General features: G+C 40.0%; 1 protein-coding gene across 9 annotated transcripts in view; it reads left to right on the top strand.

Moving 5' to 3' along the window:
- Nucleotides 1-21,869, top strand: part of EXOC1 (exocyst complex component 1) — a 332,741-nt gene that overhangs the window by 205,812 nt on the left and 105,060 nt on the right. For all 9 annotated transcript variants that reach the window (XM_086962628.1, XM_086962632.1, XM_086962630.1 and 6 more), the window contains one exon: nucleotides 1,282-1,387. In XM_086962628.1, coding sequence (XP_086818754.1) covers nucleotides 1,282-1,387 — 106 coding nt within the window. The remainder of the gene's footprint in view (nucleotides 1-1,281; nucleotides 1,388-21,869) is intronic.

The following is a 21,869-nucleotide window of genomic DNA, read 5'->3' as shown; positions in this document are numbered from 1 at the left end:
AATGTATACAAATTTGCTATCACAAAGCGAAACATACATTATCTATTTCCCCTAAAGCCCACTCTACCCGAAAGATAGGGGCTTCAATGGCATTTTTAGGGAACATTCCCTTAGATGACATCTGCAAAGCAGCTACATGGTCTACACAACACACATTCACAAAGCACTATTGGGTAGATGTGCAAACAAAACAGCAAGTTAGTGTGGGCCAGGCTGTACTCGCCACACTATTCCAAACTACTGCAACAAATACTGGTGGTCACTGCTAAGGGGGAGTACTGCTATACAATCTATGCACAGTGTGTGATCTGCAGCTCATATGCCTCGAACGAAAAATGCTACTTACCAGTATGCATCTGTTCTTGGCATGTAGAGCTGCAGATCCACACACGCCCACCCACGTCCACGGCTACCTTTGTCTGTTCCAGTATTATCTTATTTAGATACAACATACATGGGCATCTCTTTCTGTTTCTAACAAAACTCCATAATTTCCCTGCTTGGCAAAAAAGCAATCTGTTGGTGGAGTTGATGCCCATGTGCACTATTGTCCAATGGAAGAGTCACCTATCTAGTGACTTTCAAAGACTTTTCGAATACAACAAGTGCAAACATCCGGGCCCAACACCAGATGGCGATCTATGCACAGTGTGTGGATCTGAAGCTCTACATGCCAAGAACAGATGCATACGAGTAAGTAGCATTTTCCTTCCTCCTTCTTAGAGCCTAACCATGCCAAGATTGGTAACAAAGAGATGCAGGTGAAAATCGGTGAGCAAAGCCGTCTTGCGTAATTTCCAGAGAATATTGAATAAGTTCCAGAGCAACTCTAGTGAGCAACCTCCCTCCTTCTGCAAGCAAATGAAGATGCTTTTTTACTCATGTCAACTAGTCATACCCTAATATCGCTAGCCTAATCCTCTCTACTCACCAACATTCTGGAATGTCAGTCTCCAATGTACCTGCTTTCTTGTTACAACCACCTATTTTGAAATGCCCACCTCTTATTTTTGTGTATTTCTCTGCTGCTCTGTGTGTAGGTTTGTGCTTATAAACCCCCCACTTACATTAATATAAATATACTACTATAAATGTTTGTAATCCATGCCAGTCTCATCCAGGTCACAGCAGCAGATTTTGTTATTGAGCTGCAAGAATCCAGCTTAAAATCATTGTAATCATTTTGAATTTGCTCTCCAAATGTGTTAGCTATGTATGAATCAGATTTATTATTTTGCGGCATATTTTGTCATATCACGTCACTCTATATTTTTATTTCAGAACTACATGGATTATTTAGCGCGTTTGTATGAAAAAGAAATCAAAGATTTCTTTGAGGTTGCAAAAATCAAGATGACTGTCATGACCAAAGAGGGGAAAAAGTTTGGTGAGCTGCCTCAAATTGATGAATATCAGCTGTTTTAAGATCATTATTTCATATTAACTCTGGTATTTGTAATTCCTTTTCTCACAGTAAAGTTGTAATTGTGTTACTTTTTTCACTTATATTTTCCACAATTTGAAAAAGTAAGAAACATGTATTTTAACTGTGATGTTGACCATAATGCACATCTTTATAGATCATTTTGAGGAAATCATTCTCGTATATTGATAAATTAACATAATTATTTTGTTGTGTTCTGATTTGCCTAATAGCATAGTTATGATTTAATCTGAAGGTTTATACTACAGCCGAATATATTATAAACCCGAAACAGTTAGTCCTCAACTTACTTTGAAGATGTGGGTTTGCATGCTAGGAGCATTGTTTGTTATGAAAAGTAGTTGGTCTCCAGTCCAGAATTCCAGCTTTTGACTACGGTTAAACAAATGTTTCTCTGTCCTACATCAGAAAAGCTTAATGTGTGATGTAATGCTAAAATAGTACAATATGATTTTTTTCTTTTTTTAATAAGCTGTGTGCTAGAAATTGGCAAAATGATACCGGTTTGGATCATTTCATTCCAATATCAAGGCTTCGGAGTCCCTTTCATTTGCAACTATTTATGAAATGCATTTTAGTTTTATAGAGACAATGGTAAGGCAACAGTTTCTCTCTGATAGTCTTGGCCTAGTCTTGTGCAGCGTGAATCAATAAACGCACACTTGTAAAAATTGAGTCAAAAGAACAATCCTAGAATGATTTATTTTTGATTTGTAAGTTAAAACTCTGCAGCCCTTATACAATACAATATATGCATATTCTCTAGAAGTAACATCATATAATATTTGTTAAATCAACTTCCTATCATCCAGGTTGATAATGACCAAGGTAACAATAGCAAAAGTATTGTAATTGGCTTGTTTAATTTACAAAATAAGCCAGTAGCTGTTATCCAGTCACAAAATGAGAATGACTAATGTATACCAAACATGCCTCGGCATTTGCTAATAGTATAATAGATACTTCTGACTTCACAACTGCGTCTAGATTGGTTAATACAATCCCACCAATAATATTTATTCTTGCAATCCCATGACCTTTTTACCAGGATTTGACATTGCACTTCGTTGGCCATCTTAAAATTTTTTTACTGATCATAATATTAGATAAAAGCCTAGGAACCTGTAAATCATTTTATTTCCTACTATGTCATTGGGTTTCTTGTAAGCTGTTAACATTTTATTTCTTCTTGACTTTGGCATGCATTTGTAACGGCTGCAACACCAGGCCATTCAATCATTTAGCAATAATATGTTCGTTATTTTAAACCTATGTGCAAAGAAATGATGCCTATCATATTTCATGTTACATAGAGTATTTCAAAGGATTCTGTGTGATATGTTTCACCACAAGAAAGAAAGTGTCCTGTGTACTTTCTTTCATGTATTTACAGGCGCAGTTACACACAGCCATATTCATTGCATCTAAACTGCTCTAACTGCAGTTGCCATGTGTGCACCTTCATTAAACCCCACGACCCATGGAACAATAGTAGATGTAATATCCCCAAACAAACCATTTTGATATCCTCGGGATCCATAAGTGCAAAATCCATAAGTGCTCTCTTCTTTCTATGAGGATCGTTAATGTCTCCCTTAACCACAGCATTGAACACCTCCTCCTAAAAAAGAAAAAAGTTGTTCTAAGCTTATTCTAAAACAAAACAAAACAAAATAGAAATGCAAAAGGCTGACCCTATTTGGATGAGTGCTGTCAGATTATTGAGATAAATAGCACCTTATCGACGCTCCTTCGGCACCTCTCTCCTGTTTCTCAAATGTCAATACTGCCCCCAAACCAGTTAACATGTTCTTAGAACCACTTAGTCAATTCCTTAACCCCCTTTGTCCATTGTACAGCCAATATGCAGATAATAGACAGGTCTATGTAAAAATAAACAATTATTTAGCCATATGATTACCAAAGGGTCTGCATCCCTTAAATACAAAACTGGCTGTCTTCTCATTAACTAATACAAATCCAAAGCAAATCTGAGTTCCTCATCATTTGCCAAACAAATCTCCAGTAAGCAGGTATTTGCTATAAAATGACACAAAATGCCGAATCACTCTGCTTTACATTGCACAATAAATGCAAGTTAGACTCTCACTCTCACATGACTTTTATGGCAAAAAATCTCACTTAAATTTAAAACGATCTAAAACAGGTCGTCCTAGCTTTATCAATCACAAGGGTAGAATATTGGCTATCCTTGCTGAAAGGCCTGTCTTCTAGCAGAACAGTCCCAAGTAAATACAGTGATCCATGCTGCAGCGAGGCTGATCGTAGACGCTAAGAAATCTGATGATATTGCTCCTGTAATAACCAAGCCCACTTTTTCTACAAGTGCAATGTATATTCAGGTCAACAGGGATCATATTTAAAGCACTGAAACTCTGCACACCTTCCTAACTGAAGAAGAAGCTTACATTATCGGGCAGTGGAGGGCTTCACCTGAGTACAAATATTGTTCAATTAGAAACCAAAAAATGCAACAAGACTTCCACCTTATCTCGCCAATTCTGTGGTTTTGTACCGTAGGGCTGGACCAGTATAACAACTGACATCCTCTTATACCACTTGTAAAGCCTGACTGAAAATTCACTTGCCCATCCACTAAGCCTATAATTGATTCTCTCCCACTTTTCTTGCTCTCCATGAAAGAATTACACTGAAAAACTCGTTGCATTTTTTGGGCTGTAAAATCTACCTCTTGATTGCGATTCCATGTTGCAAACTCCTAATGTTGCGATTATCTCTAGCCAAAGGAAAGGATTTTCCCATAGTCCCGTCGCCTTCTCTCTCGATTCCCACGGTAAGGGTCCATGTTGATATATTATTTAAATGCGGCTACAGCTTATTACAAAAAGATACATCTAGGAAGGTTCTCATGAGAACTGTTGGAAGTAAGAGCTTACTGAAGAACCAGGACACAAGTGGAAGTAATACTCTTTATTGGCCATCCAACTCTCCTCACTGAAGAGCACCTCAACATTCCACAGTAAGCTTCACAGTGGGAGGACCCACACGGGTCAGGGAGAAGGGGTGTACGGAACATACCAACTAGGTTCTAACACATCTCCCTTCCTCATATTGAGTTCCCACCATGCATGCCAAGGAGATAAAACTTCACAAAGACTAGTAGGCTCCCCTGGGGGAACAACAGGAAACCTGTAGAGAAAAGGTTATGGCAGCACTTTAACAATATTGTCAAAACTCCACCATTGACCATTTTCAAACTGAACAACATTTTTTAACACTTTGACAATCTTGCTGGGGGCATGGAACTTGCTGTTGTCAGTTCCCAACTTGGTGTTCTTTCTGGCCTGCGCCATGTCCCCCACTTCCCACCTTTGCAACTTCACACCATGTTTCTTGTCATACCATTGTTTGTATTCAGATTGATGTTGTTTGACCTTCTCTCCTGCTTCCTCCCTGTCCACATTCCTGATTTCCCCCCCATTTAACCAACAGGGGTTAAACTTGGTACTTGGCTCCCTCCCGCGTAAAGACACAAAAGGAGAGATCCCAGTTATTCTATTGGGCGAGGTGTGGTAAGCCCACAAACATTCCCTCAAACAATCCTCAACGTCACGACCATTTATTGTGGCCAGCTGGATATTTTCCTTGATAACCCTATTTGCCCTCTCCACCATGCCATTGGCCTTAGGGCAATAGAGCGCTGTGGTCTCATGTTTGATGCCGGACATTTCCAGAAATTTCTGCATTTCCTCGGAAGTGAATTGTACCCCATTGTCAGTAACTAAAGTGGAGGGGATGCCCTCTACACAAAACACTTCCTTTAGGAATTGAATCACTGCTTTGGTGTTGATAGTGTGTACAAATTTTTGCTTCACCCAGTGGGAGGTATAATCTATCAGAACCAACATGAATCTCTTTTGCACTCCAAGGTTTTGCATGGGTCCGATGATGTCTAATGCTAGTTTATTCCATGGCTTGGTTGGAACCTCCACTGGAGACAAAGGCGACTTGTGTACTACTTTTGTCTTGTCGCTTCTGGCACATGCTCCACACTCTTTTACAGTTTCTTCCGTCATGTTGTCCATTTTAGGAAACCAAGAGTTCGTTCTCAATCTTCCTTTCGTGGCACTGCGCCCAAGGTGACCTTCGTGCGCCAGGTCTATCACTCTTTTCCGTAATCCCTTTGGCGGAATTACCCTGTTGTTGCGGTAAACCTTCCCATTGATGACGCTCAATTCATTCCGTACCTCCCAGAATCCTTCCAGTTCTGCTTCAACATCTCTCTTGTTTATGGGCCATCCTTTCCTTAACCGCTCCACTAGAACTTTAAGTTCACTGTCTTCCTTCATATTCTCTTCCCACTCTTTCTCCGTGATGGCAGGAAAATCCAGCATCATTATGGGGCTGTCCAAAACTTCCTCAGGTCCTTCCTCCTCCGGTAGTGGTGACCTTGACAGGAAGTCGGCAATGACGTTTTCCTTGCCCGGTACATGCTCAATTCTGAAGTTATAATGTTCAAGTCCCAAGATCCACCTGCTAATGCGTGGGGTGCAGTTCTCTAAACCCTTCACAGAGAACACATACATGAGGGGCTTGTGATCCGTCTGTATCGTAAACCTTATTCCCCATAGAAAGAACTTGAAGTGCCGGACCGCCCAAAAACACGCCAGGGCTTCTCTTTCTATTACAGAGTAATTTTTCTCTGGTGGGGTAAGGCTCCTGGACGCATAGGCAATCACTTTTTCTTCCCCTCCATCCTTCTGGATTAGGGTGGCCCCCAAACCGTAGTTCGATGCATCCGTTGCCAGGATGGTCCTCTTGGTTGGATCAAACGTTCCTAGTGCAGGTGAGTTGATTAGATCTTTTTTTAGAGTGTTAGCAACAGCTTCCAGCTCCTCTTTGTCCTTTTTTAACATCTCTCTCATGGGCTCACACTTGGTTGCAAAATTTCCCACATACTTTGACATGTACTCCATGAGTCCCAAAAAGGATTTGAGTTCTTCTTTGTTGCGCGGACTAGGCGCTTCCTTCACTGCGCGGATCAAACTCCCTTTGGGCCTGAATCCCTGTTCAGTGATGGAATGGCCCAAGTACTGAACTTGCTTCACCTTGATTCTGCACTTTTCTTTTTTTACAGTTAGGCCTGCATCCATGAGTCTTCCGAAGACCTTCCTGAGTACCTTGTCATGTTCTTCTGAGTCTTTTCCGTACACCAAAATGTCATCTTGGAAGCACATGGTGCATTCCACTCCCTCGAGGATCTTCTGCATGACTCTCTGAAAAATGGCCGCCGCAGACGCAAGGCCAAACGGCATTCTTCTGAACATAATGGCTCCAAAAGGCGTAATAAACGCAGTGAGGGGCCTTGAGTCTGGGTGCAATTCGATCTGGTGGTACGCCATGGATAGATCTATTACGCAAAAAAAATTTGCGGGACCCATCGTGCTCAGCATCTCGTTTATGACTGGCAAAGGGTGTCTCTCCACCCAGATGCAGTCGTTTAAACTGCGCAAATCCACACAGAGGCGGATGCCATCACCACTGGACTTGGCCGCGAGAACAATAGGGGCCACCCACTCAGAGCATTCGACCGGTTGTATAATGTCCAAGTCGCACAACTTGCGCAGTTCATTTTCTAAAGGCTCCTTCAGTTTGAGGGGCACTGTGCGCAGCCCGTGCACTACTGGTTTGGCATTTGGTTTTAGCTTGATCCTATGTTGGAAATTGTGCAAGCATCCTAGTTCTTCTTTGAAAAGCTGGTTGAATTCCTCACAGATTTTATTACTCCCCAGGAACTTTTCCGTAAGCAACACCTGTTCTGCACTATTGGGATCCAGTATAATCCCCAACTCCTTTTGATGAACCCATCCCAAAAGGTTTGAACCAGACTTGACCACATAAATAGTTCCATGCGTTTTTCTATCTTTAAATTGTAGCTGCACCTCCTTCATCCCCAGTAGGGGTATACTGCCCCTATTGTATCCTGCAGGAGAGATATCAGGATTCTTTAGATCGCTAATCTTATTTTCCCCCATGGACTCAGTCATCTTTATTTATCAAGGTGAACGGAGAACAAGAATCAGCAAACATTTCAATGCGCTCATCATCAATTAGTTAGTACTTCACATTTAGGATATATGGAATTTACAGTGTCATCAACATCTTTAACCTGTAAAATAAGCTTTTCCATTTTTTGTTCAATGCATTTCACTTCTCTATTGGCACCTCTTTCAGATCCTCTTTCATTCTCCCTAGGATGTAATTCGCCATCGCGGCACACCCTGGCAAAATGCCCCCTTCTATTACATTTCTTGCAGGTGACATATCTGGCTGGGCATTGGAAAAAGGTGTCAAAATGGTTGTTACTGCCACAACGGTAGCACTTCGGACCTTTCTCTCTGTGCTCTACTTTGGTACTAGCATTTTCCCTAAATTTCATCTTGTATACAAGGAAATAGATTCCTGATTGAAGACACCGAGGACACCGAGCAGATACTTTTAAAAAAAAAAAAGATCGTTTCTGGTAAAATTTTGGTATTTAAAAATCGGAACCGAGTATTAATACAAACAAATTGAAACTGAAGGTTAGTAATTTAAAGTCTTGATTCTTATTTTAAAAAAAAAAGGAAGGAGTCATTTTTATCAAATCAGATAACTTTATTAAATAACAGCAATAAGGTAATTTTTGACAATTCAACCTTATCAAATAAATCCTTTCCTACAGAATGCAGGTAAACCGCCTGTTAGGTGGGAACAGTGGCATAAATCTTTTGAAAGCTATCTTGTTGCAATAGATGGTAAAGATTATTCCAAGGAAAGGAAAAAGGCTGTTTTGTATGGACTCTTAGGTGATGCTGGAAGGGAAATTTTTGACAACATGCCTGAAAGTGAACCACCACCTGGACAGTTCATTCCATGGGATGAATACACTGAGGCGGTTAAAAGATTAGAAAAAAGATTTCATGAACAGCCAAATATAATGGTAGAAAGGCATGGTTTTAATAAGAGAAAACAGTTGCAAGATGAAAGTATTGAAGACTATCTTTCTAATTTACGCATCTTAGCTTCTAAGTGTGACTTTGGTGACATGCTTGATACTTACTTAAGGGATCAATTGGTTTTTCACTGTTTTTCAAACAAAGTACAAGAACGCCTTCTAGCATGCAGAAACCCAACTTTAAATGAGGTCATCGACATCGCAATTGGGATTGAAAGGTCTTCAGTCTCAACTAAGGTTATCTCAGGAACTAACAATGCGGAAGCTGTATGTTCTATAACCAATAAAAGTAAAGTACAAGACTTAAAAAAGGAAAAAGGATCCATTTCTGCAAAAAAGAATTTGGTTTGTTATCGTTGTGGTTCTAAGACTCACATCGGAAATAATCCTATTTGTCCTGCACATGGAAAGAGATGTGCAAAATGTAAAAAAATTGAGAGTGCTTGCAAAACTATTTTAAAAAATAGGAATGTTTCACATACCAGTGTTAATGCTTTAGATGACATGGAAGATGAAATTAGTAACCTTGTCATTAATGTTAATTTAGTTGATACTGAGATTACTTTCAAAGCACCTTTAGGCGAAGCCATCATTCAAGGTGTCAAATTGGAAGTAATGGCGGATTCAGGATCGCCAATAACCATTTTAGATGAAATGACTTATGCCAATTATCCTTTTCCTAGTAAGCTTTCTGTTGCTGATGTTAATCCAAAAGCAATTGGTGGACATTTCATCAATATGCTAGGGTACTTCACTGGTTTAGTTGAACTACTAGGAAGGGAAATAACAACCAAGGTTTACGTTGTTAAAAAAGGCAAAGATATTATTGGTTGGCGTGATTTAGGTAAGATGGGCATCATGTTAAAACCTGGTAGTGACACACCCATTATTCTTGGTGACATTCCCATAGCTTCAATAGATATTTGCAAAGAAAAAATATTTTCCAATGATTTGGAATCTATTCTTGGTAAATACAAAGAAGTATTTGAGGACAGAATTGGTTGCGTGAAAGGTGTTGAGCATGACATGAAGTTAAAAGAAAATGCGATACCTGTGATACATAAGGTCAGAAATGTACCTTTGAGTGTAAGAGCAGAGTTAAAAGAACATTTGGATAGCCTCTGTAAAGATGGAGTAATTAAACCTACAGATTCATCTGAGTGGGTTTCGGCTAATCTACAAACTGCACCAAAAGGGAAAAATGTACCTAGGAAGTAGAATAACCCCAGGCACACTTCACCTTCCTCAAAATTCACTGTCCCTCATAGAATATGGCCACACAATAACAATTAACCGCTGCGATAGAAAAGCAAGGTAGTATGTTTGGGTGGATTCACCAACTGATATAGTACAGGAACAGAGTCCCCTTTGTTGTAAATAGCACCCGAACAGTCAGACGATTAGCATCGTAGTGTGGAGCACCAACAGTCAGACGCCTCTCACGCAGTGCGCAGCTCTTACTACTGTTCTTTTCCTTTGATGACCCCTCTCACCGGCTATGTGAAGGGGTGTACGGAACATACCAATTAGGTTCTAACAAGAACCTTTGCAAACCTAATTTGTTAGCTGTTCAGTGTCCCATTGTGTAACAATGGGCTGGTCTATGAAATGAAACATTAATATCTAGCATGTCCTAGTTAGATCATGAAATTCAAGTCTATAGAAAGCATTTGCTTTCGAAAATACACTTGTTCATTATAAGCATGTGGCAGAGGAAACTATCTAAAATACAATGAAGTTATATGGTGTGAGGAAGGAATAAATACTTTTTGCAGCAAACAGCACATTTCACAAAGATGTCAAGTTCTGCAGTTCAAGTATAATGTTAAATCAGCACTTAGAAGAAATCAATTAATTGTATTAAAGAAAAAGGAAGGAATAAAGAAACTATTGAGGCCTAGCACTGATAGAACTATAGAAATGGGAGTTTTCTACAGAAATAAGCAGCATTTTTTCTTTTTGGACGTTTAGTAAAGGCATATTTTTCTAACCACTATATTTACATGTAGTTTCTACGTTAACATTGAGACACATTTCTACATTATGAGGTAAATTTACGTCAACATTTTCAACTTTCACAAATGCATAAAACATATATAAAAAACATGATAAATTATTACAATTTTTCAGATGGTCATTCTAAAATATTTATTGTAAAACGTCAAACATTATCATTAGTAAGTAACTAACAATGGTACTCATAGGGAATACAATAAATAATCACATTAAATATGGTTTGGAGCCATTTAAAAGGTTAGCAGCTCATAGCGTCTTCTAATATTTAGTGCACTCTTAAAAAAATGTAGGACTGCATGGCACAAAACTTTTAAGACGATTGTTTACTCCATTGCAGGCAGATGTAATTCCTGCCTGAACCAGTACAGGTACTAGGGAGGCAACTCTTGGACCTGAGTATAGGGAGCTAAATAAGGCAAAGTAAAGTGCTCTATGATAAAACATTGTTAAAATGACTTAGTGGTAATTTTCCTATGTACATGGTGTTGGGAAAGCAAATTTAAAATGGATAAGATTTTGTCTAAAACATGTTAACAAGTGGTGAATTTTTTTATCAATCCAGATCAGGTAAGTTTTGACATTAGTGCCCATTGATATATGGGCATACAACTCCACATACTTCATTTTGAACATGGTGTGTAATTTATCGACCCTGCTAAACTCTGCATGGAGTGATTTTACAATAGCCTTTGCATGTGCCTTAATGTCCTGGGATGTGTGAACATGTCAGCAGGGCCCAATATCAGAAAATCAGGTTTAATATTCTCCAGCCACAGATTTTGATAACATTATGTAAGGCTAAGCAGTCAGAGATACACTCTCTTACCTGCTCAGCCTCTGGATTCAGCCAGCATTTGATTCACAACAAGAGTGGGGCAATTTTGTATCTGGTTCCCTATAAATAGGATGCCCTGCTCCTCCTGGAAAATAAAATTGGCAGCGCTTTTTGGGACTGCTAGCAATCTACAAGGAATATCATTTTCAATACTATGAAGTTTATCACCGTTTCACCACCCCCAAAGACAGTAGATGAAATACATTTGATTTAAACAAAGCAATCATCTCAGGTATGGGTTTGTCCTTGAAAAATGGAAGATTGCTTTCTGTACTTCTGCCCATTTGTAAGGATTTTGTGTGAATATTTGCCTCCCATCTTAGAGTAGAACTAAAAGTTATTCCTAAGTGGCACAAATGATTTGTCTTTTTAAGTGAAGACCTCCTGCCCCATTCTCATGGCCTTTGTTTTCGTGAGTAAAGGCCTGCATGTCATGGTATAAGATTTTGCCTGATTAACATTTTTCCATATAATCCATGAAGTAATTTAGCAGCTTCTGGAGACCATTTGGCATGTGCTCAATCAGAACCGCATAATCTACGTAAAGAAGTATAGGGAGAGAGCGCTCCCCCATCTTGGGCACATCCACCCCAACCTGCACAATCAATCAATTAATCAGGGATTTATAAAGCGCACTTCTCATCCATGAGGGTCTCAAGGCGCTGGGGGCAACTCCGAGGTTTCCAATTATTCCATTTATATACATAGTAAGAATAGGAACAGGGCTAGGATGCAGCCCTGTCTTACTCCTTGTAGGGATGATATTTGGGATGTTAATTCCACCTGCCGTTCATTGCTTTCTGCTACTTTCAGATCGTAGTATAGACGTTTTACTAAGGTAAGGAGATCCGGTTCAACCCCCATAGTCTGCATTAATCCCCAAAGTTTGACCCTATTGACCATATCGAATACACTTGAGAAATCTATAAAAGCCATATGGATGGCCCACCTTTTTGCCATTACATATTTGCTAGTGAAAAGGTGCAGGTTTAATGATTGCTCTATAGTGGATATGCCTGCTCTGAACCCGAACTGAATGGGGCTTAAGATCATATTCTCATTAGCCCACTTTTCTAGGCGGGCCGGTATTACCCTCCCAAGATTTTTGCAGTAACGTCAATCAAAGAGATTGGCCTATAACAGTCTGGGTCTGATTTATCCCCTTTTTTGAAAATAGGGATTAAGGTGGCAGAGTGTCACGAATTGAGTATGTAGCCTTCGATTACGCACCTTAAAAACGTTTGTTAAGACTGGACCCCAAAGGTATATATTGGATTTAAATACATAAATTGGCACCCCACAGGGAGCCAGGGGCTTTTGGAGGGGCTGATTGGTATATCGCCAAAACTACCTTGCCCAATTCAATAAGCCTGAGCGAAGGGGCTTGAGCCTTATCCGACTGAACAGGCCCAGGTGGGTCAGCACTGTGGAGTCGACCTTCCTAGTTAGGTTGGAAAACTCCTGTAAAATGGGATATCCACTCAACTTCGAGGAACAGAGCTTCAACCCTGGGGCTTCAGAATCTGAGAAAAAAGGGCGATTTTACTTCCCCCCAGAATTTCATGCTGTCCCTTAAGGAGGTAGCGGCTGTCAAGTCTTCCCAGCTTTTGTTCTTATTTACTTTTTTCCTAGCCTCCACAATGATCTTATGTTCCCATCTATCTCTAAAATCAGCCATAGTGCAACATAGGGTCGAATTTAACTCAAGATTTAAACACCTATGGGCAGCAGTGCATGCAGCATTAAACCAGCGATGTAAAGGGTCCTCTTATTGACCATCCAGCCCTTAGATATTGCCCCACATAAAAGATTACATTCCCTTAATATGGTGGGAGGAGAAGGGTTTTCTGCCAAACAAACCATTATTGATTCCAAGTTCTCGTCAACTACTTTTTGCCTAAAGGACCCCGGGTCAGTGGTTTCCCACCTGACCCTCATTCCTTTATTTGTATTCAAAACCTGTTACACTCTTTGTCTCCAGAGATTTTCCTGGCAGTTAAGTCTAGGGAGAAGCGTATCAGGTTGGGATCACTAGGTCAGTCAGAAATAGTTTTGTGTTCCAAATCATAGGAGCCTGTTTTTGCAGAAATCAGTTTAAAATCTATGGTACTCCCTGTTGGACCACCCCCCAACTCCCCCCCCCCCCCCCCCCTCTCCCCCATAAATGTAGGAATGGTTTTACTGGAGCCTGACCATGACAAATGACTAAGTCATATTTTTATGATAGCGTTCAACGCATCCCCCAAGTAGTTCTGTTTAAAATGTGTCCTATCCAAACCATCTTCCTCTAGCAAGCCACACATGTGACGATACTACTCATTTGCCATGGTGACATATTTCTTATTATGTACAAATGCTTATAGTTTCCCTTCTTGTTATTGTTAGATCATTCTTACATCCCTTGGGATAATGTCCATTCCTTATACATGAAATAATTAAAAGAACTCTCAAGAACTTCCATTCAAGCACATTGGTTCAAAGCTCTAGTACTGAGGTGGTTCAAGAACAATACCACTAGTATCAAGCGTCGCTGCTTTTTATGAAATGCATTATTAGTAATGTTGGTGACATCCTTGGGTGCTATGGAAGTACTGTTGCTCTTTTACTTTTGCAATATATGCAACACTGATAAACTTTAAACGTTTCTTATAACAATTTCATTGTATAATAAACCCTACTTTGGCTTTTAAATCAGTTTGGCCAACCCTTAAAATCCACAATGTTCTAAAGAACATTGCTTAAAGTCTCTGTTTTGGTATTTGCACCATAGATTATATAGCTAATACTAAAAATCATTGTAAAGCTCTCAATGGAATCCCATTGTGTAGTGATATCCTGATCAACCGTCAGAATGCTAAATGGAATCATTTGAACTGTTTTGTAAATGGGTATTTGCATCCAATAATGTGTCAGCAATTCAAGAACTATGAGGGGTTGTCTTTTGAAGAAATTGTGTGGCTATATTGCAAATAAAGAGAACAGCACAATCATGGTAATAGTGTGGGGGCGGCTCACATACACTTTTGAGCACAGTACTTGAATATTCTTTTCCTTAAATCAAAGGAAAGTTGCTTTGAGCATAGCATTAGCTGTTCCACACTGTTCCTGCTAACTATCACATTATAAACTTGGCTACCATAAAGCCAGTAATGCATGTCTGTCAAAGTGGTGGGTAATGCTATTCTGTTTTCCCTTGTGCAGTAAGGTTGTCCTTATCTCTGGCACTTAGATAACTCTGAGTTATTAAATAGATATGGTCACATATAATTCACACATGTCCTCTTGTATACACCATTGTTTATTGAAAATTTGCGCATTGCATTAAAAAATGGGTGCCACATGAACGGTGACAAATTAAAAAGTTTTCACCACAGTACTGAGGCTGTCCAACATGTCCCTGAAAGAAAGTTTAGTACACAAATCCTGGAAATCCGGATTATTCTTTCCTTGTATTAGAAACACTACTCGAAACGCCAAGGATATAGTTAATTACCAACCTATTATTTTAAGAGCAAAGCCAGTTGACTTTCTACTGTCTTAAGAAATTCAGTGATTCTTGACCTGTAAGCTTGGCTTCTGTTCTAGAAGAGAAACTGAGACTGACTTAGCTCAGGGCCATAGTGGGACTTAGCTCAGGGCCATTGTGGATGAGGGTGTTCCAGCAGAAGCAGCCATTCTGGGCCTTTCTCTGAGCTTCAATACGGTCATTCTACTCAATCGACTAAGTGAAATCAGGGTGGGAGCATCAGTGGGTCTCTGGAGGAGTGAATGCAGCGCACCAAACATCTGAGTCCATTCAATTCAATACTTTATTACTTGAATGTCAAAGTCATTCATTAAAGATACCTGCAAATACCTACACAGTTTATAAAACACAGAAGAAGTCAAATTGTTTTAAAATATGACCCCACCTAAAAATCCAGACTTTTACGATAAGACAAAACTGATTTTAGAAAGCCTGAAATATACATCAATGCTGGCTAACAATTGTAAAAAGATGAAGGGCAACTCCTCATTGCTTTAAATTGTACATCTTTAAAAGAGGGAATAACATTTAGTTCTATAAGCTTTATACAATTTGCAGAATAAGGTCAAATGCAGTAGAGTCTGGGGTGAGATATTATGACAAATATGTTTTCCTTTCCAAATCAACAAAATATCACAGAGGGAAACATAGCCTATATAAATAGTACCTGCTATGAATCTTAACAGCGCTCAATTCCAATCTTTCTCTTAATGCATTGCATCTATGCAAGAATGAGCGTTTTTCAGATTGTTTGTCATTTTTACATATACTCATACAGTTATCAAATAGGGAAGATTTTCCCAAATCAGCAAAACTCTGTATAACGTATTCAATCCAGGGAATATTCATGCCCCGTTCATAGTCTTATTGTATTTTGACTAAAATAGGCTTGAGGAATGTTCCACACTGAAAGCAGAATCCTCAAGATAAGGCACGGCCAATTCCTAGTGGTACAAATAATGCGGAGGTTGATTGAGGGAGTAAGAGGAGACCCCCCACATAACTGATTCTATTCCACTTGTAATGCCTGACAATCTGCAAAGCCCCAAACACCACTGCCATAACTAGCAGTAGGTACACAGTGTTTGATCTATATTTCTAAAAGAAAAGACATCGGCTTGCCCCCACAGCCTTACAGACATTAAAAAGTGAAGAAACTTAGAATTCTTAGCACATTTTCTGCTGCACATCAAGGCTCGAGAAATCAGAACATTTTTACTGGACCTGCAGGTCTAGTAACTTTAATAATTACTCAAACTAACTGTAATGTACTTGACCCATTAACTGGTCTCAACTTGTGTGATCCTAGGAAAATATTTTGGCATATGGAGCTGCGTTTTTATTTATTATCACACAAGAGAGCACCTTAAAATATGCAGCTCACTATTTCTGCTGTACAAAAGAACTTTTTATTTACTAGACTAAATGTTTGCTCCATATATAACAAGAATCAAGCCTACATACCAGCATTTTGTAAAGCACGCAGCTACCTCAGGCAAGGTGTCCAAGCGTTGGGTGCCTTCGGGAAGATTAAGCAAGCTATTGCCCAGAGTCTCAAGGTGCTGGGCTAACCTGCTGCCAGCGCCGGGAATTGAACCGTGAGCCCCCGTGTTACAGAGTCAGCCGCCCTGGCCACTGCACCACACCTCTTCCTATATTCCATAAATAGGATACACATGTTCCCTGGATTGATTCTTAGTTCACTAATAGCTTTGTCATTTGAGCAGAAGCAGGACTGATTCCCAGTTCATGTTTTAAAACTCACTTTTTATAAATATATTACCAAAGCATGATCTGGAAGTGCACTGTCATTTTAAGACGGCATGTTTTGGATTGAAATGGCCACAAAACGTTCCCACTAACATGTAGTTACTGATAATTGCACATAAACAATGATCACCAAATAAAGTGTTCTAATTTGTTTTGATCCTATAAAAATATTTTTTTACCACAGAATTACAAATATTGGTCTTTTTACAAAACCCACTAACTTCAGTCACAGAAAGAGAAATAAATATAGGAAGAAAACTGACTTTTGATCTCTGTCTCTGAAAGCCAGAAAATATTAACAAAATAAAGGCTGTTCAATCTTGTTACCTTGTCACATTTGCTCTGTTTTCAGAGGCAGAGGTCAAAAGTCAGTTTATCTTCCTACATTTAGTTTTTGTTCTGTGAATGAAGCAAGATTTTCAGCTCGCCAGAAAGGGTAAGTAGTCACTAGTAATTGCTCGTCCTGAATAAATCTTAAATCTTGCTCAACAATGCTACTGGGCGAGTGGATTTATCGAGCCCTACACATGAACCCTCAGACTCAATACGAGACCTAAGTATGGAAATCTAGACACACACTTTAGATTATTCCCATTGACACTGAGAGTGCATAACAAATAGTGCTTAGGGCCACATGCCAAATTGTAAGATTTGTTCAAATTTGTTGACCAGTCTAAATCCTTCATAAATTCTGAAGAAGCACATACTAAACAACATAAGGCCTTAGAAGTCGGGGCAAGAAGCACATCATCGTCAGTATATGAAAGTAAAGGTACGAGAACTGTTTTGGTGTAGGGGACATCTTGAGTAACGGTGCTTAAAAACATTAAGTTTATTGATATAAAAAATAAATAATAAAGGGCTTAGCACACATTCTTTCCTCACGCCACTTTGCAAAGCAAAATAATACAGACGTTGGCAAACAAGTTCTGATGCAGATATGCCAAAAAATAAACAATGGTTGGACCAATCCCCATCTCTAATAAAATATCCCTTAGAATGGCATGACTGGCCTTGTTATAAGCGGAAAATAAGTCCACAAAATCCAGGTACAATGGACTCCTTCTAGCTATGATATATTTACCCACTAGCAAATGGAGATGTAGACATTGTACCTAGCATCCTCTGAATTTGCAAGGAGATAATACATTATCAATGTATCCAATCTCTTACTCTGTTAAAAATAACCCTCCCTATTATTTTAACAGTGGAATCAATTTGAGAGATAGGTCTATAACATTAGGGTCTCGAACGATCTCCTTTTTCAAAAGCTGAAACTATAGTAGAACTTGACCAAGAATGAGGGAGATTTCGTTACAGCTCAGGTGATAGATATATTAGTAAGCATAAGTGCCAGGAAATCTACCCTACATTGAAAAAAATCAATGGGCACCCCAGTCCTGGGGCTTTGGAAGGGAACCTTTGATGAAGGACATCAATTCATCAACTGAGTAATTGAACTTTTTAGTGATATTGCCATTATGAACTAGATCAGCAGAAGCGCTGCCATCATAAACGTTACAGTATATGTTACTAAAATACATCACCCAATTATCTCCAGTGCTAAGGCTACTCATTATAGAGAGCGGTGCTTTTTGTGCTGTTAGCTTATTAACTGTTCTCCAAAACACACTCAGGATCTTAGAAGAGACTGCAACAGCCAGGCGATCCCAGTTGTTCCTTTGGATTTCATCTTTCTTTAAGACAGGGCCATTTTGCAGAGTGCCCGGCCTGTGCAACTACAGTGGGATTCTTGGGAATACTAGCCCCGGCTCTCCGCAAATTCCTGTTAGCATGTGAGCAGAATATAAAACCAACGAGTAACTGTGGAGTAAGATCTACAAGCAGGTTTCAGTAAAGACCTATTTATTAGAAACATATAAACCTTTATACTGATCACATAAGCTCCTCCCCAAGGATTATCAGATAGGCCTGCCATGAAAGTATCCAAATCTGATTTAATAAGGCTGTCCAAAAATGTAATAGGTTCAGGCATGTGCCAAGCTAGCCTAATCTCATTGTGTTGAGGTGTCAGTTGTTCTAGAGCTTGTTCCGGGCCTCTCACGACACCCATCAGTAAGGTGAATGTGGCTATCAAGGGAATATGGCCTCCAAAATGTCAATCCAATATGCCACACTTTACCAAATACTGTAGCAGTCCCCGGATTATAAACATATAATCAATTATAGAAGGGCACCCGCTTCCATGGAATGTCAGAACCCTAGGCTCACTATTGTAAACAAATACAGGAATATTTATGAGATCTCACGCCAAGGTATAATTAATTCAGCACCTCTACGGTCAGAGCGGCCATATCTGATACAGTTATCAGATAAAAAGGTGACTAAATCGTTGGTTGGGAGATTACATTTAGCTGTTAAATCCCCACAAAGGATATCATTACCTTAAGAAAATAGGGAAGAGTATTTAGTCATGAGTTTATCAAACGTCTTATATAGGGATAAAAAATTCTTATTGCTGGTGCAAGAAAAATCATTGTTAAAAAATGTATGATAAACAGATTAAACCTGTGAGAACCAACCATCTGTAAAACCTGAATCTCAGTAGTATTATAATCCAGGAAAACTATTTTCACTTTAACCTCAAGCCTAACCTAGATGAATACACCCCCTTTTTGGGTGCTCAAATGTGGAATGACAGAAATAACTGTTGCAGACAAGAGGGATAGTAGCCCAAGTTTCCTACGTAATAACAGAATCATATTGTTCAATCAAAGTCACCCAGTCATTCTGGGCCAATTTACTGTGAATGTGTGTGACATTCCAAGATAAGAAACTAAAAACGTAGAATTTCCCCTTAGATTTGCCAATTGCAGTATTCCTGAATAAATCCACATCTTGCCTACTGTCAATTAAAGAGTATTTACTGTCAAATGGAATATTAGATTCCGAAGGCTTAATAGCAGAATATAAAGCACTACCAGACAAAAGCTCCAATGGGCTAACTTCCTTAACATTCATGCTATGCTAAGTTTTGGCCCCTGATTGGTCAGGGGGTCAGTGTAGGAAAATAGTCCTTTTTGACATGGTCACCCCCACTTTTTGCCTGTTAACTGATGTGATTTTGACTGGCAGTGCACTGGGTTCCTGCTAACCTGGTCCCCACTGCCAGAGCTCCTTCGCAAAATTGCACAATTGGTTCTGCCAATGTGCAAACCTTTAGCACCCTCTGTAAGTCCCTAGTAAATGGTACCTTGGGCCTGAGCCAGCTTTTTACAGTCAGTCGCACCCAAACACACCTTCCAAAGCCGCACATCTTCTAGCAAGAGGTAACCCATCGTAGGGAGACACATGATGTAATACATTTGGCTGGGGGGGATGGGGCAGGTGCTGGATGAGATATGAAAGGGAATCCAATTTGAGGGGTATTATAAATGTATCCAAGAAGGAGGGGGAGTATTTGAGAGTGCCCAGAAAAAGAAAGATTTGGGCAGGCTAAAAAACCACATTCAATGTTAGCATCTTTAAAATTCACAACACAATCCCTGTACAATACTTTAGGTGATGGACCAACCCAATCAACCCTTCTGGCCATAAGTTTTACGATCATTAACTATAGTACTGAACCCCATATGCTCGCTTAACCAGTGTAACACCTTGTGGATCAGTTGTCTCTTCCTGAACTAATTTAAGTTTGGGGAGATTAGCTCAGATAAAGACATAAAGGCAAATCAAAGGGGAAGATTCAGTGTTACCTGCTCCTGTGACCATTGCTTCTCCATGGGACCTTACTGAGAAACAACAGTCCAACCATTACTGTTGATACTCCTAGAAATGATAGAAACAGGCAGATTTGGTAACGTAGCCACGGGAGGAGAAGGAGAAAAAGAAATGGGCTGCAACTGAGAATATGAATCTGAAGAAATAAAGTTACCAATATTGGTCTTCTGAGTACCTGGACACGTACCAGACACACCACCACTAACATTGTGAGATATACCTATAAGTTTGGATTGAGACCTGTTGGTAGTAATATACTAAATGAGCTTAGCCAGACTGGGTTCAATTATATCTAAACGTTCAAAAAGGGGCGTAATCTGTGCTTTTAACATTGATTCAAATCTGCTACACAGATAGTTGAAGTAATTCAAGTCATTTACACTGTCTACAGTGTCCTGCCTGGAGCTGGCATCTTTACTTCTGAACCCCTTTTCCCACCCTCCTTTTCGCAGTACCCACTTTTTTCTTTTTAATGGAGGGTTCATTAGGCGAAGGGGTATCACTCTGCTCTTCCGAAGTACCACATGGCTTTTCCTGCTGGACAGGCTGCACGAAGCCCAACCATTTCATTCTGCTGGGCACAAACATAGTCTCACCCCTTCTGTGGAGAACGTTCTTTCAGTCAAAGCAGTCTCTTTTATAATCACCCCCACTGCATGCTCCTGCTCCAGGATGAAATCAATCGTTGTAACACTTGCTACTCCACTTGCAGTTTTCCTCTTTCGTTTATTAACTGATGTATTAGACCATAGAAGCAACAAAAGACGAAAGTGGGATGGCCCAGCCCAGCTTCTTCCGGCACTGATGGGCCTACTACTGCCCGGGCGTGTCCCGTGCCACGGTGAGCCTATGAGGCCTAAATGCACCCACTCTGTGCGACCCTAGCTAGCCCTGCCTTCTATTAGCAGATAGTAATCTGGGGCTTGTAGTTCAGCCCCGACACCAACTGAAAGCGTGTCCTACAATGCAGAGAGCCATTGAGGCTTAAATGTGCTAGCCCAGCACGAACCCGGTTAGTTCCTCCTCCTTTTGGCAGAGAGGGTCTGGGGCTTGTAGTTCAGCCCCCAGCTCCAACTGAAAGCGAGTCCTGTGCTGCGGTGAGCCTTTGGGGCTTAAATGCACCTGCTTGGTGTGAATCCGGATAGCCCTGTCTATTGGAAGAGAGTTCTGGGGCTGGTAGTCCAGCCCCCAGCTCCAACTGAAAGTGCGTCATTTAAGTCCTATGATAATCCTGTTTACAGGGTCTTTACTTTCCCCAGTGCTTTTTGTACATATACGTTTGTCCCCTTTCTGAGCTCAGTTGCTCCTTTTGCTACAAAGTGATATAATGTGCTGATGATAATCTCCACGTAGTCTTCTTGTTGTGCAACATTGGGTGGGACCAACTTCCTCAAACTAAAAAGCAATAAGACCGAGGTTATGCTTACCAGGGACTGTAAGGGGAAGTTGGACAGTTCCATGCGGCTATCCTGCATCAGCCCATCACCACCCTTAGGTTGCAGGGACACAGGTTCTAGAACAGTCTGCCTCTGCCCATAAGCTCTAATAATTCTCATGC

The sequence above is a fragment of the Lissotriton vulgaris genome, chromosome 3_1 (assembly GCF_964263255.1).
Source record: "Lissotriton vulgaris chromosome 3_1, aLisVul1.2, whole genome shotgun sequence".
In the NCBI taxonomy this organism is placed as follows: Eukaryota; Metazoa; Chordata; class Amphibia; order Caudata; family Salamandridae; genus Lissotriton; species Lissotriton vulgaris.
This window is presented reverse-complemented; position numbering and strand designations above follow the sequence as displayed.